Source organism: Micropterus salmoides, unplaced genomic scaffold (assembly GCF_014851395.1).
Source record: "Micropterus salmoides isolate LMB-PRFRI ecotype aquatic unplaced genomic scaffold, ASM1485139v1 Ms_hic_scaffold_19, whole genome shotgun sequence".
Classification (NCBI taxonomy): domain Eukaryota; kingdom Metazoa; phylum Chordata; class Actinopteri; order Centrarchiformes; family Centrarchidae; genus Micropterus; species Micropterus salmoides.
In genome coordinates this window covers 3,597,387-3,611,204 of record NW_024041039.1, presented here as the reverse complement: position 1 = coordinate 3,611,204, position 13,818 = coordinate 3,597,387, and the positions used below count along the sequence as shown (strand labels likewise).

The 13,818-nt window shown below is 40.7% G+C and overlaps 1 protein-coding gene across 2 annotated transcripts in view; it reads right to left on the bottom strand.

The window, feature by feature from the left end:
• Window positions 1-4,815: 4,815 nt before the first annotated feature.
• Window positions 4,816-13,818, bottom strand: part of LOC119910957 (iron-sulfur protein NUBPL-like) — a 10,710-nt gene continuing 1,707 nt past the window's right edge. Inside the window, exons 2-11 of one of the 2 annotated variants that reach the window (XM_038729825.1) lie at window positions 13,284-13,428; window positions 13,021-13,055; window positions 12,532-12,622; window positions 11,308-11,347; window positions 11,078-11,168; window positions 10,893-10,986; window positions 8,815-8,909; window positions 8,603-8,723; window positions 5,226-5,308; window positions 4,816-5,131 (exon numbers count right to left, since the gene is read on the bottom strand). In XM_038729825.1, the coding sequence (XP_038585753.1) occupies window positions 5,069-5,131; window positions 5,226-5,308; window positions 8,603-8,723; window positions 8,815-8,909; window positions 10,893-10,986; window positions 11,078-11,168; window positions 11,308-11,347; window positions 12,532-12,622; window positions 13,021-13,055; window positions 13,284-13,428 (858 nt within the window). In that variant the 3' untranslated portion in view covers window positions 4,816-5,068. The remainder of the gene's footprint in view (window positions 5,132-5,225; window positions 5,309-8,602; window positions 8,724-8,814; window positions 8,910-10,892; window positions 10,987-11,077; window positions 11,169-11,307; window positions 11,348-12,531; window positions 12,623-13,020; window positions 13,056-13,283; window positions 13,429-13,818) is intronic. The other variant, XM_038729826.1, reaches the window with a different exon arrangement.

The following is a 13,818-nucleotide window of genomic DNA, read 5'->3' as shown; positions in this document are numbered from 1 at the left end:
TCATCAAATGCATATTGCAGACAAAATGGTGGCTATAAAAGCAAAATGGGTTTCAGATATTATGAAACTGATGAGACTTTAAAGCTTTAGAAACATAAAAGCCTGTGTGCTATGAAATAAACCCTGATTCTGCTAAATGTCTGGTGCGTTTCTTGTCTCGTTTTAAATTCAGAAAGAGAATCTGATGGACGGTTCAGAGGAAATAGTTTAAAAACAAACTGTGTGCTTGTTTCGTGAAACCAAAAGTCAAAATTCAGCTGCACTTTGAGTCATCTGTCATTGTTGTGCGCCTACACAGAGACATTTCACAGCTGCGGTCATGTTTCTGGCGAACAGTGTGTGAAGAAAACGCCTGTTGTGACCCCAAGTCTCGGTCTGGTGACTTCACTGACTCCTCCTCCGCCGCCTCCTCCTCAAAACATCATGTGGGACTCAAACTGGATCTTATGGAAATGTTCAGAATCAGAAAGAGATTTAATTAAGTTACACGTATGAGGAAAATATATAAATAAAATATATAAATATGGAATGAACAGAAGTTATAAAAGAACAATAGAAATGTGTAAAAGAAAATCAAAAACAATGTGGCAGTTATTTGCATGTGCGTTACTCCAGGATTTGTGAAGTGCAAACATATTACAGGGAACATAAAACATGTTGAGCAGAAAATACATCTAATGTCAGTAAATGTCACCATCATAAACAACTAAATAAAAGCCAAACAACTGACAAGAAACATGAAAACAAAGACAGCTGAGATTTGACAGCCTCAATGAAAAATCTGCCTAAATACAAAACTGTGAATGAAGATATGAAGAATTAAAAATAACTGAAAGATATAATAAATAAATAATGATCGAAGAGAATCATTTTCAGAAAGCTTATTGCCCAGCAGGTTTTTACGCGTTTATTTATTTTACTAGGTGACATATAGATAAATCTATGTAAACATAAAAATGTTGTGTACACAAAGCCTTTTGAAGTATCGCATTAGAAAAGGTTGACGGAAACGGCAAAATTTGAAAAAACAAAATCCTTAACTTCGCAAAAAAGTTTTTACGCTCGCTTGATGCGTTTTTAGCAGTTGTCGAAAAAGAGTTAATGCGCTAAACGGGAGATGGAAACACTTTTTCCGAATAAGTTCTGATGTAAGGAACTTGTAACTCACGCCGATCAGCTGTTTCTGCTGTCGGTGTCTTCCCCGGTTGTGCAGAGTTCTGCTCGCCTGCCGGGAATTTCCTGCATCTCGCGGCTGGTAATGCTCATTTGAGCTGATAAGAGAGGTGGATGTGAATCTGGGCAGGTAGCCTTCATCATCTGTTCTGCTGAATTACGCATTCACCTCTTAAAAAAGGTCCTTTTCAGATACTTTGCTCTGCACACTGATGAAACGCGGTTACCACCACACATTTTCCTTGAATCTCAGTGAATGCTGCTTCTACTGTAGAATTATATTAACGACTCTAAACGTTCATGGAATAGGCTATATACTTCGAATCATTTATGAACCCCACAAAGGATATTATAGCGTTTAAAAGCATTATTTGGAAGTGCACGCAAAACTCTGCATAACACCGGATATTCCCATAACGTGCGGAGACCTGGCTGGCAGCAGTTTGCCCGCTTGAAACACATTCCTGAGGACCTCTCTCTACTTTTCTAAGATGAATTGCCATCAGGTTCAAGCACAACTGGTTTTGTTCCCATACGCCATGTGTAACATCAACTACTGACGTAACTACGCTCGCCGTAGCCTGGTTTATTCGCTCCAAACCAGCTGATGGAAGCGCACATATTTCACAATTTCTTTTTTGCGACATTTCAAAAGTACGCTTAAAATTCGCATGACATTTGGATGGAAACGTGGCTAATGTGTGCGTCCCTGCAAACAGAGCAAAAAAGGCACCCCCTCACACTGCGCTAGTTTACTTGCTAATCCCACGAACAGTCTAATGTTGCTGTTTGACATAACTTCAGATTTGATCAAATAGATAAAATGTTCTGTCCTAAGGCGTTTAAAAGTTTCAAACTCCGGGAAAGACAGTAAACTTCTCCAAAACTCCTGTAACCATGAAGTACCAAATCACACACACGTGGGTTATTCTACGTGATCTACTTTTGATGATTTGACCTTTTTCACTTCCATTTACGGAGTCTCCTCTGAAACTGTTTGGAGCCGCCTCCCACTTTAAAAACCTCGAGCCAATAGAGTTTATTAACAGAAAAAAAAAAAGTGAATAAACTGCTAACGTTTTGAAGATGGCTTACATCACGTGACTTCCTTCAACCTAAACCTAACCACACTATGACCTTTTCCCAACCTTTACCACGTGTTAAGTGTCATGTGATTTAGTTCAAGTGACTTACATAATGTACTCAATGTCTGAGATGGCTGTTGCTCTGCTGTTGTTTTGAGCAAAGTTGACTGTCAACCTATTTGTTGTTTAGGTATGAGGGCGTGTTGGTGTTAAATAAAAAAGGGCAGGATAACAGAACACAGCTGAGACGCAAACAATCAACCAAGGAACACAAAGTCAAGAACCAAAGCTGCACAGAAGGATACTTTCAAAATAAAACAAGAAATCATAAATAAATGCTATGTGCTAAATGACAAAAACATAAGATTATTGAAAACAATCTCCAGACTGTGCAAACGCAAATCTTTTTAAACATTATTCTTCACCCAAAGACATGGATTAAATTATCAATAAATGATTAATCCTAAAAATGAGTGTTTTCTCCCGGGTAGCCAATGATGACGATGTGGTGGAGGTGCCACAAATCCCCTCCCTGCTCGTCACACAGAGGTCTTCCTTTTTTTTCTCTGTGGTCTCTCACAACCTGACTCAACAGCAAGTGACAAAAGTGGGAAACCACACTGTCTGAAAATCATAAGTAAATTTAGCAAAATATGCAATTGTAGGCGTCTGTCAGATCAGTATGTGTGCAGTGCACGTGTGAGTGGAGTGTGTAGAACACAAAGAACCAAACAGAACAGAATCAGTTGGCAGGCCAGGAGAAGAGGGAGTCAAATCATCAAGCAGGCTCCCCGCCTGCTCAGGTGAGTTGCATCTCACACCAGGTATCAACTCCACCCACCAATTACCTGGATTAAAGGGACCAAACACAGCAAGATACAAAGACCAAGACAGGGCCCAAACCTGGGGCCGTCACAGGTCACATTCATTCAGTCCGTGTTTCCCTCCACATGAGACCTCAGACTCCACGGAGGTCCTGGTTCAGGGGAGTTTACACACTTTTTACATGTAAGATCCTGCAGGTGTAGGCCGTGAACATCAGCAGTGAAGATGTAATATAAAGGTGTCTGTGTGCCCTGCGGCACTTCTTCAGATCTCCTGGGCTTCAGGTTCAGAGGACAGAAAGAAAATTAGATATTTCATGGTGTGATGACCATAGACTGTGTTTAAAAAAAATAAAAACAGGTGATGGCAGTTTAACATGATTTTTCTTCACTCCATATTCAACCAGCACCATCTGCTGTTTGTCCAGGGAAGCGCACAGTGCTGGGAACACTAACAGGATCATTCAGGTTATTTTCAGCTTCTTACTTTTCTTCTTTCACACGAAACTACCTGTTTTTCAGACATATATATCCCTGCACACCAGTGTTTCCAATGTATTTCCATGGTATCTTTTGTGTCATCTGAATCAAAAAACAACTTCTGTTTGCTTCACGACAGAAGAGATTTATTAACAGTTTCCCAGTCCAAACAAAGACATACACCCCTTGCATGGTTTATGTGACTAGAACCAAAATAAAGTTTCAACATCAGGCATATTTGTTTATTAATGTTATTTTTGTATCCATTTCTATGCATGTAAAAGAAATCATCTTTGCATAAAAATGATGACAATTGATCTTGCATTGTTTTAATGTTATTATGTTATTTTCATATGAATTATATTTTAACCACTGCTGCCACAACTGTTTTCCAGGAAGTGTGGGAACCCTGACAATAAATCTAAATTCACATTTCTAATAATTCAGCCCCTCAATGGTCTGAGAAAACATACACACTTGTAAATTACAACTTAATAAAGGTTTGTAGCGCCCACATCTATGAAGGTTTTATCAACTTCAGTCCCATTTAACAAGGGCGTCACTTTGTGCTGAAAAGCGGTGGGGACATTGGGGGGCTCAGATCAGGGGTGCAGTGATACACTTAGCTCACGAGACGTGACGATGCACAATATTGGGGTCCTGAGAACAAGACAAGTCTGCTGCGATATATGATTTAAGGGGATCTGGCGGTCCTCCCCCATAAGATTTTGAGCATTTAACGCTTAATTTCCTGCATTCTTGAGAAATGTTCCCCACTATATTTTGGTTGAATGGTTTATTTATATAAAGGGAAACAAAATTCTTGGACAATTTACATTTGTTTCTTAGATATTTACATTACATCTTTTCTTATCATGCAAATAAACATTTCTCAAATCATTTTCATTTGTTTTTTTCAAATTTCTTGTTTCAAGCTATTTTTCAGAACTATGTTAACAAATACTTAAAGAGGTGGGGACATGCCCCCAGTGTAAATGACTCGTACGCTGTTTAAAACTTACCTTACACAACAAAAATAGTTTTCTTATGACCACAATTTTATATTTTTCCATTTCATTTTCATGATAAAGCAGCACTAAAAGAGATACGGATATAAAACTACAGGACACTACAGCACTGCAGCATTGCTGCAACCTTGCTGCAGCTCCGACCTTCTGATTTAATCTGTCCACCCGTTTATTTGAAACATTTCAAAAATGTTTATTAAAAATGTATAAAAAAACCAGACAGAATTTAGCTCACTGTTTTATTAAATATCATCACACAACTAAATAAATCACATTTACTCAGTAATACTGCAGTTTAGTGCTAATACTCAGTATACTCAGCGTGTACTGTTACAAATGTTCAAGTGCTTTGGACTGAACTAACTGTGCGTTTATCTGTGTGTTTGTGTTTGTGTGTGTTGTGTCAGTGCACATGGAGTGCCTTCATGTGCATTCAGAACGTTACGTCAACCAACTGACTTCCTGTTGGAGGTGTCAATCAAGTGTTGACCTCCTCTAGTCTCTGGACCACAGCGGACGCCACCTTCCTGTATGCCTCCGCCTGGAGAGTGAACACACACAGAGTAAAGCACTACGCTAATAGAAACACACCTCAGAGCATCGTTTGTTGCAGGTAAACAGAACTGAACAGAGACCTCTGGGCTGTCCGGAGAAGAGACGACCACCGGCTGTCCTCTGTCTGACATCTCTCTGATGTTTAGATGAAGAGGAACGTCCCCTGGAGGGAGACAGAGAGAAAATAAGACATTAGGTGCGTTCCAGATGACGGCAGCTGACTTTCTCCGACTTGACAGTCTAACGTGAGCTGCATGCAACTGCGAGGGCGGGTAATAAAAACAGCGCCGTCAAGTCGGACACAATCAAATTCAAATTCGCTTTATTGGCATGAATGTATAGCAACAATATTGCCAAAGCTATATAAATTACATAAGAACAATTAATTTCATACATTTCATTAAATAAGGAAATAAAACAGTAAAAGTTTTGTTTGTGTGTGTTAATAAAAAATAGAAATAATAATAAAAAAATATAAAATATAATAATTCCGTAAAATAAATAGTAAATAAGTAAAACAATAAGTGTTTGTGTGTGTGTGGTAGAAAATGAAAAATATATTCAATTAAAATAAACAGATAAAACAGTAAGCACGTGTGGAAAAAATACAAATATATTAAAATTTTAAATAAACTGAGTAAATGACAGTAACGTGTGTGTGTGTGTGTGTTATTATAATATATTAAAAAGTTTTAATAAAATAGATAAAACCATAAACGTGTGTGTGTGTGTGTGTGTGTGTGTATTAATAAATAAATTGGTTAGTTAAAAAAAATAAATACATAAAATTCTGTATCAAATGTGAGATTTACTAAATAATAGTACTAATTTGAAAATTAGTACTATTATTTATCAGTCTGAGTTTCCACTGGTTGTCCTCAGTTTGTGGCACGAGGAGACATGTTTTGCAGCAATTATTTGACATTTGCGCATTTCTCCTAGTATAAAGGGGAGTTTCTGTTTGTCTGATATAAATTCAAATTCGGGGTATATTTGTGGAATGTTTGCAAAGTGTTTTTGTCTTTGTGCTTTATATTTAGGGCATGAGGTTACAATCTACCTGCAGGCTGAGATCAATGACTGATCAGGCGGCATTTGCGAAGAAAAATGCCGCGAGATCAGGCAATAGTGTGGTTCCAACTTTGTGCACCCGCAGAAAAGCAACTGCGGCCGCCGGACTCGGCGCCTGCAGCCCCCTTGCTCTCTCGAGGTTTTAATGTCATGTGACATGGTGACGTTTTGCACCGCGGGCGAAAGTCGGACACAATTTCTAACCAGCTTGCCTCATGTTAAGTCCAGCACGCATCACGTCAGCGCTGCGCAGCAACGCATGAAGTCAAATGCACGTATTGAAAGGCATATTGAAATCCATCAAAAATGATCACAAACCAGCCAACAGTTTGTTCTGTAGAGTGAAAACAGAAAATTAAAGTAAGTTGCTGTTTTCTTCTTGCTGGAAAGCTGGAAAATCATCTAACTGCAAACAGGCTATGACACAAGTGGCGCTAACTTTTCAGCGTAAAGGTCCATCTTACAGTATGGGCCAACAAGATGAACTTGGAGGGCTTTGAAATCTGGTCAACAATCAGCTGAGGGTTAGGAGTTTAGGTCACAACTTATATTAACTAGGGATCCACCGATGTGACCTTTTCCGTCCCGATACCAATACCTGGGATTTAGGCATCTGCCAATGCTGAGTACCGACCAGACACCGGTGTAAAATTAATTAGCTGTATTCCTCCTTGTGTGATGTTGCCCGCATAAAATAAGGATTCCCAGTTTCTTCTTCACAAACTGTATTTTGTGTATTTATCTCCCTCCAAGCTCTGTTTGCTCTTTTAGCTTAATGATCGGGTCTACTGGCGCACTGCTGATGCATCGCGTAGTAGGCGTGTAATTGAATTGAACAGATCAGCCCCGCTGATACCCGATCCAGCTTTCTGAGTCAGTATCGGGCTGATATCTGATATCAGTATTGGTTCGACGCATCCTTAATAATAACATCGACAAAAGTATCCGGAAAACACAAATATCGGTATAAAATATTCCCTCACAGTCGAATTCCAATCTCACATGAATGCAGCATAAATGTGCTCCGATTTAATTAAAATATTACTTTTAGCTCTGGTGTCATTCTAAAGGCTATAAAATGGAGCATTTAGTGACACTACATATCTAATAACAGGGTATTATAATACATTCATATTTAACACACTATAGCTTTTTGGGATGTGTTTGTACTTTGATAAAATGAATCACGGACGTTACTTTGTGTTGAAAAGTGGTGGAGACATAAGAGTTCAGGTGAGGATGTACTTGGCTCACATGCACGACTTACAATATTGGGTTCACGAGAACAAGACAAGAAGATATTTTAACACTATTTGATGAAATATTCAATGCTGAAATATAAAAATGAAGGGTCTGCATTCTGGAGACAGATTGTCCTTATTTATATAAAGTGATTCAGGTGAAAATTCAAAGAATATAAGAGAAAGAATATAATGCAGCACTCAGCAGCTTTTTTTTTTTAGGTTAAGAAACTTTTTTGAACAAGGCACATTTGTTTCTTCTATCTTTAAATTACATTGCATGTTTTTTTTATTGTGCAAATAAACCTTTCTCAAAGTATTTATTTGTTTTTTTAACATTTCTTGTTGCAAGCCATTTTCAGAACATATTTAACTAATGCTTTAAAAGAAAAGTGCTGGACACATGTCCCCAGTATCCACAATGTAAATGACAATATTTGTGCACTAAGAACTCTTAAGGGGTGAAATCAAAAATACCAAAAAATTGTGTGGTATAAGTTGTTGCAATTAGTTACATGTAATGTAATATGCCTGTTGTGCTAACCTCAGCGGCACTGCCCTCAGCCTCAACCGCCAACTTGTCCATATCTGGCTTTCTGAATTTCAGACACTTGCCTATTCTCAGGCGACGAGCTAGCGTTAGCTTGTTAGCAGCACAGGAGAGAAGTTTTGTTTTCATTCCTGACAACTGACTGATACGCGCCAGAGCTGGATGCCAGAGCTCTTGCACCGCGAACACGCCGCAGTCCAGAGCGTAAAACTGAACACTGACGTAAACATGGACGTTAACTGTACTGCCGTATAACATTGAAGTCACACCAAACGGAGAACATTATGAAGTCTCACACACACAAAGTATTTATTTATGACGTTACGGCATTAATTTAATCCTACGAAATTTAAGACTTTTTTACCCTGAATAACCTAAAATGAGTCTCTCCTGTATTTCTGACCATTCTGCCATAACAGTTGGCTAAAAAAGTACTTCCACCTGCTCAGAAAGATGTAGACACTGTGTGTTTTAACTATGTGACTCGTGCGACTGCATTCAAACTAAACAAGACCAGAACTTCCACGTAGCCGGTCCAACATACCTGCTGCCTTTACTTTTACATGAGCAGCTACTCGCTGGTCCTCCCACCTACCTAATAATGTGACTCCCAGAGTGTCTGCCAGCTGTCGGGCCCCGTCGGAGCCGAAGATGTGAGTCTGGTGGTTACAGTTGGGACACTGGAAGACGCTCATGTTCTGCACCAGGCCGAGAACCTGGACACCGGACACAACATGCCAACCCTCAATCTGTAGATCGGTTCATCAGATTTGGCAGCTTTTTTCACAACTATTTATATTTACACACACAGATTACCGGCACGTTAACTTTCTTGAACATCTCGGCTCCTCTGCGGGCGTCCAGCAGAGCGATGTCCTGCGGCGTGGACACGATAACCGCACCTGCACAACACAACCCGCACAGCTTCACTTTACACAGAGCACTTTCAAAAGGATAATTTTGAACACATTTTCACATATTCTGGTGATGAAATGACGAGTAGGTAGAAAGGTTTTGAATGCATGCAGTAGACGTTTCAGCGGCTGAAACTGAACCGACTGCAGCGGCTGCAACGTATGTTACGTCCACAAAAAGTGCTTCTTGTTGCCACCGTGGGGCTCAGACTGTTATACCAGGTGTCTGACAACATCATGGAAAGGATCCAACGAGGGACCGTCGTCTCGCTCAATGACAGTTCTCGCCCCTTAAAATCTCGTGAGAGGCAAGTTATAGCAGGAAGACGACGGTGGACATCGGGAGAGGAGGTTGTTGTGTACGTAGAGGAGCTGCTACCAAGACTTTATTTAACTTTACTCCAACACAACAAACTCCTCTCTCCAACTCTAACTAAGGTGACCAGACGTCCCGAAAAATTCGGGACAGTCCCGAATTACGAGCAGTTGTCCCAACTCCTGCCCGGTTTATCCCGAAAATTAGACTGAACATGGGTTTTGATTATAGCCTAATTAATCATTAAATACTGATCGTTTTATTTATAAAGGGGCGGTGACGGCTTGATGACGGACAGGTGACTTCATGAACAAAAATAATTAATTTTACCGTTGTGTTTTGATTTTTACGTGTGCCGGTAGCCATCCATTGCCATCTGGTCACCATAACTCTGACTCACGTTTCCACCGTCGTCTTCCTGACACAACTCCCCTTTCACGAGATTTCAGAGCGGGAATTGTCCTTGAGCGAGACTTTGGTTTCCTGCAAAGCATTTCACTAGTCACTAGAATATGTAAAAATCAGTTTATTGTCCTTTGACTTCTTCTGTGCGTGGACAGAAAAAACTGAACCTCCTTCACGCCAACTTGGCTCTCATCGCTTCCTTTGTAGGGATAAACTAAGACCTGGATTAGCTACATTGGCTTGGCAGACAGGCTTTCTGTTGGTGAGTGCAAAGTTATTATTAGCCCGAGCATGAAACATGCGAGGTCCCTAATGAAACTGAAGGAATCTTTTTTTTTTCACAGTTTACAGGGTGCGCACTTTAACGAACTCCTCCTAGAGATTTAGTCCGATCGACTTCAAATTTCTGCTGTGCCTTCTAAAGGCATTGACGGTGAAAAGTTGTGCTATCTGTGACTTTTCGTCAATGGGCTTGTCCGTGGCGTGCCGTCCAAAATCGATGATTCGCTGTGAAACAGGAAGTTGTTATAACTTCAGTGTGCATGCTCAGATCTGCACCAAACTGTACATGTAGGATGAGAGTCCCGCCCTGAACACATCCATATGACAACGAACACTTAATGTCATAGCGCCACCTGCTGGCAACAGGAAGTGTCATGTTTTACGCTGTTATGTACTAATCCCAACATTTTTGCCTCACCTGCTTCAAAACAGTCTCAGAAGAGCCTTAAAACATTGATGATGCTAAGTTGTGAATCTTGTGAGTTTTCAGATAACAGTGTGTCCTTGGCGAGGCGTAACTTTGCTTTACATGCTCATATCTCTACCAAATTTCACACATTTGGTAAGGGTCACGCCCTGAACACATCTACAGGTCAAAATTCACTCAACCTCATAACGCCACCTGCTGGAATCAGGAAATGTCCCTTCAAAGATGCAGCCCCTGCGCACTGAATCACCAACATGCAAAAACTTAATTTTGTGGTACATGCTTCGATCTGTACCAAACTTTACATGGTTGATAAGAGTCCCGTCCGGAACACATCTATATGAAAATATTCACTCAACGTCATAGCGCCACCCACTGGTAACAGGAAGTAAGCCTTTTCTGACAAAACGTGGCCGCCTCACACCTCGACGCGCTACACGTGCGAGGGCCCGCCCAACGCTGCTCGCAGCTTTAACTTTTATTATATCCCTCACTCACAAGCATGACGGTGTGTGTTCAAGTGTGTGTGCGCGTGACTGACCTGCTATTGGGATGTTCTGGGTGATTGACAGTTGGACGTCTCCTGTGCCAGGAGGCATGTCGACTACCAGATAGTCCAACGACCCCCAGTCCACCTAAAAACACACACATACACCTCAGTCTATTAGAATTCAATTAAATGTTGCTGTCGAACCTCGGTGGTTATTTGCAGACGAACGGCCTCACCTGTCTGAGCAGCTTCTCTATCGCTGACATCACCATCAGGCCCCTCCACACGATGGGAGCCACATCCTCCACCAGGAAGCCCATCGACATGCTGAGAGAGGAGAGGAGAGGCTACAGAAAAGGCACGAGCGACGCACATTCATTTTGTTTTAGCCCTGAAGGACGAGGTGAAGGGTTACGAGTGAAGAGGAGAGAGACGTGATGACGTAATGTTGCGACGAAGGACTCACCAAGGAATCCCGTAGTTTGTGAGCGGGATCATCAGATTGTCTGGAAGAAAGAGAAAACAGCTGAAGTCAGTTTAAAGATTTGTCACAAACCTCCCAAGACCACGTAACACCTAGAACCACCACAGAGAGCCTAAAGTAACTCACTCCCCTTCAGGTAGGGTGTCACGGGACCTTATTTTGGAAGAAATATGTACGATGGTCAACGGCGAGAGACAACTAATATTTTTAATCCCTTTTAAATTATGCCCTGAATTACACCCATGATGTTTGTCAGTTTAAAAAGGTAACAAACAAAGTATAAAACTGTGAAAATACGTAATTAAAACCCATAAACCCAAAAATCGCGTATGTGACGCCATAACTTTCAACTGTCAATGACTGAAGCTAACGTCAAATAGCTTCCATGTGTTGATGGGCTACAACTAACAATTATTTTCATTATCGCTTAATCTCATTTCCACGATTAATCGGTTAGTTTTTTTGTCTATAAAATGTCAGAAAATGGTGAAAAATGTCGATCAGAGTTTCCCAAAAGCCAAAGATGACGTCCTCCAATGTCTTGTTTTGTCCACAACCCAAAGACGTTCAGTTTACTGTCACAGAGGAGCAAAGAAACCAGAAAGTGTTAATCAAAATCGTTGGCGATTCATTTAATAGTTGACTTCTAATCGATTAATTGTTGCAGCTCTAATGTGTAGATGATGTGATGAAAGGACCAGGAGTGACAGCGCTAACATGTTGGTGACGTATACTGTGCGAGACGAGAGACGTAGTTCACTAAGCGGTTTCAGACGCAACTAAATGTTACTTTTCGGTTTCACAACAAACTGCAACTTTCCTGACGAACAAAATTGACATCGAACATCGTGTGTGTAATTCAGGGCACAGCTGTCACTCGCTGCTGATTACCGTAAATATTTGATCTTAAATGAGGTCCCATGGGGCGGATGAGGAAGAGACGGACATAAAAGTAAATATAAACAAGTAAAAAAATATTTTTATTTCTTATACTGACTCTTCATGTAGGCCTTCATTTCAGCCTCTGTGTGAAACAAGCTGCAGATGCTCCTGTCTCTTTAAGGCCCCCCCTCTCAAAGCCCACTGTCTTCTGATTGGCTGATTGGTTTCTATGCCCATATATGGAGCACCAGCTGCTTCTGGCTCGGTATTACACAGAACGGAGCTCTTGGTAGAAAAAGCAGCTAAAAAACAAATGTGCCGTACTGTCAGAGAGCTCCGGGTTTCCCTTCAGGTTCATCAGTTTGGGGATCGACGGACCGTAGACGTCAGCGTCCAGCAGACCGACTGACTTAGACTGAGAGACAAAGACAGAAAGTTCAGCATTAAGAAGGAAGACAAACTATCTGACAGAAGTGAGAAGTAAAAATGTATAGGCTCACGCACATGGGTCTGTTGTGGTAATAGCTATATTGCTTTTAGGAATCACGCCACATCTGTCTGCACCAGGACAGCAGTCTTAACACTTGATGTCCGATCAGGCGTTTCTAAATTTCATCATTATTGGGGGGAAAAAAAATGACCTGTGTACCACAAATTCACACTATACCCCGATCAGACAGAAATTCAGTCTTTAAAAGGCCTAAACTGCTTTTGTGTATCTGTTTGGTTTTTAAATAAATTGATTGGCCAAAATGTAAAAAAAAGCGAACAAAGCTAAAGGAGACATGTGACGTAAGAAAGAAGAGTCCTTACCGGATCGTTGGCCATTAATCCAAGAGCCAAATTCACTGCAGAGACAGAATAACAGACATTAATTACCTCCGACAGGAAACGTAGAGACAACAGGCTGGATGAAATGTATTACAACAAATATGTTATAAATTAAAAAACCCAGTTGTTCTGTCTTTTTTATGTAATATCCATCACAGACTCCAAAAGCTCTAGATGTATTTGCTCCAGAAGAATAAAGATCCTGGAAAAGTCCTTCATTTTTCAGCAGGAAATCCATTCTGTACCTGAGGTGGTGGACTTTCCCACGCCACCTTTCCCTGAAGCCACGACGACGACCTGTTTGACGCCCGCAATGGGTTTCTGTTTGGGAAGACCTCTCGCCATCTGCTGCTTCTGCCTCTCCTGTAAATCCTTCCTGTCCACCGACCTCTGCGAGAAACAATAACACGCGAGGTGCTCGATGAAAACAACCTGAAGGTTAGGATGAGGTGACTGGTTTCCATTCCAGACCTGGTTAGGAAACTTAAGATACTTGAATCATCAGTTTGGCTGTTGCGCCTTTATCACATACTATGACAATTTGCATGTCTTTAGTTTTCAGAAAGTTAAGACTTAAAATACACTGTGGGGTTTAATAGAAATAAGTAATAATAAAAGACAGGAAATGCTTTGCTTTATTCACACTATGGCATAAATCTGAAAATGTTCATTGTAATTTTAATAAAACAATTGCTGCTTGATGGATCAGGTTCATGCTGAATTTGCCAGTAGTCCCAGAAAACATACAAACAATTCAATCTTCAAAAATGCTGCCAAAGC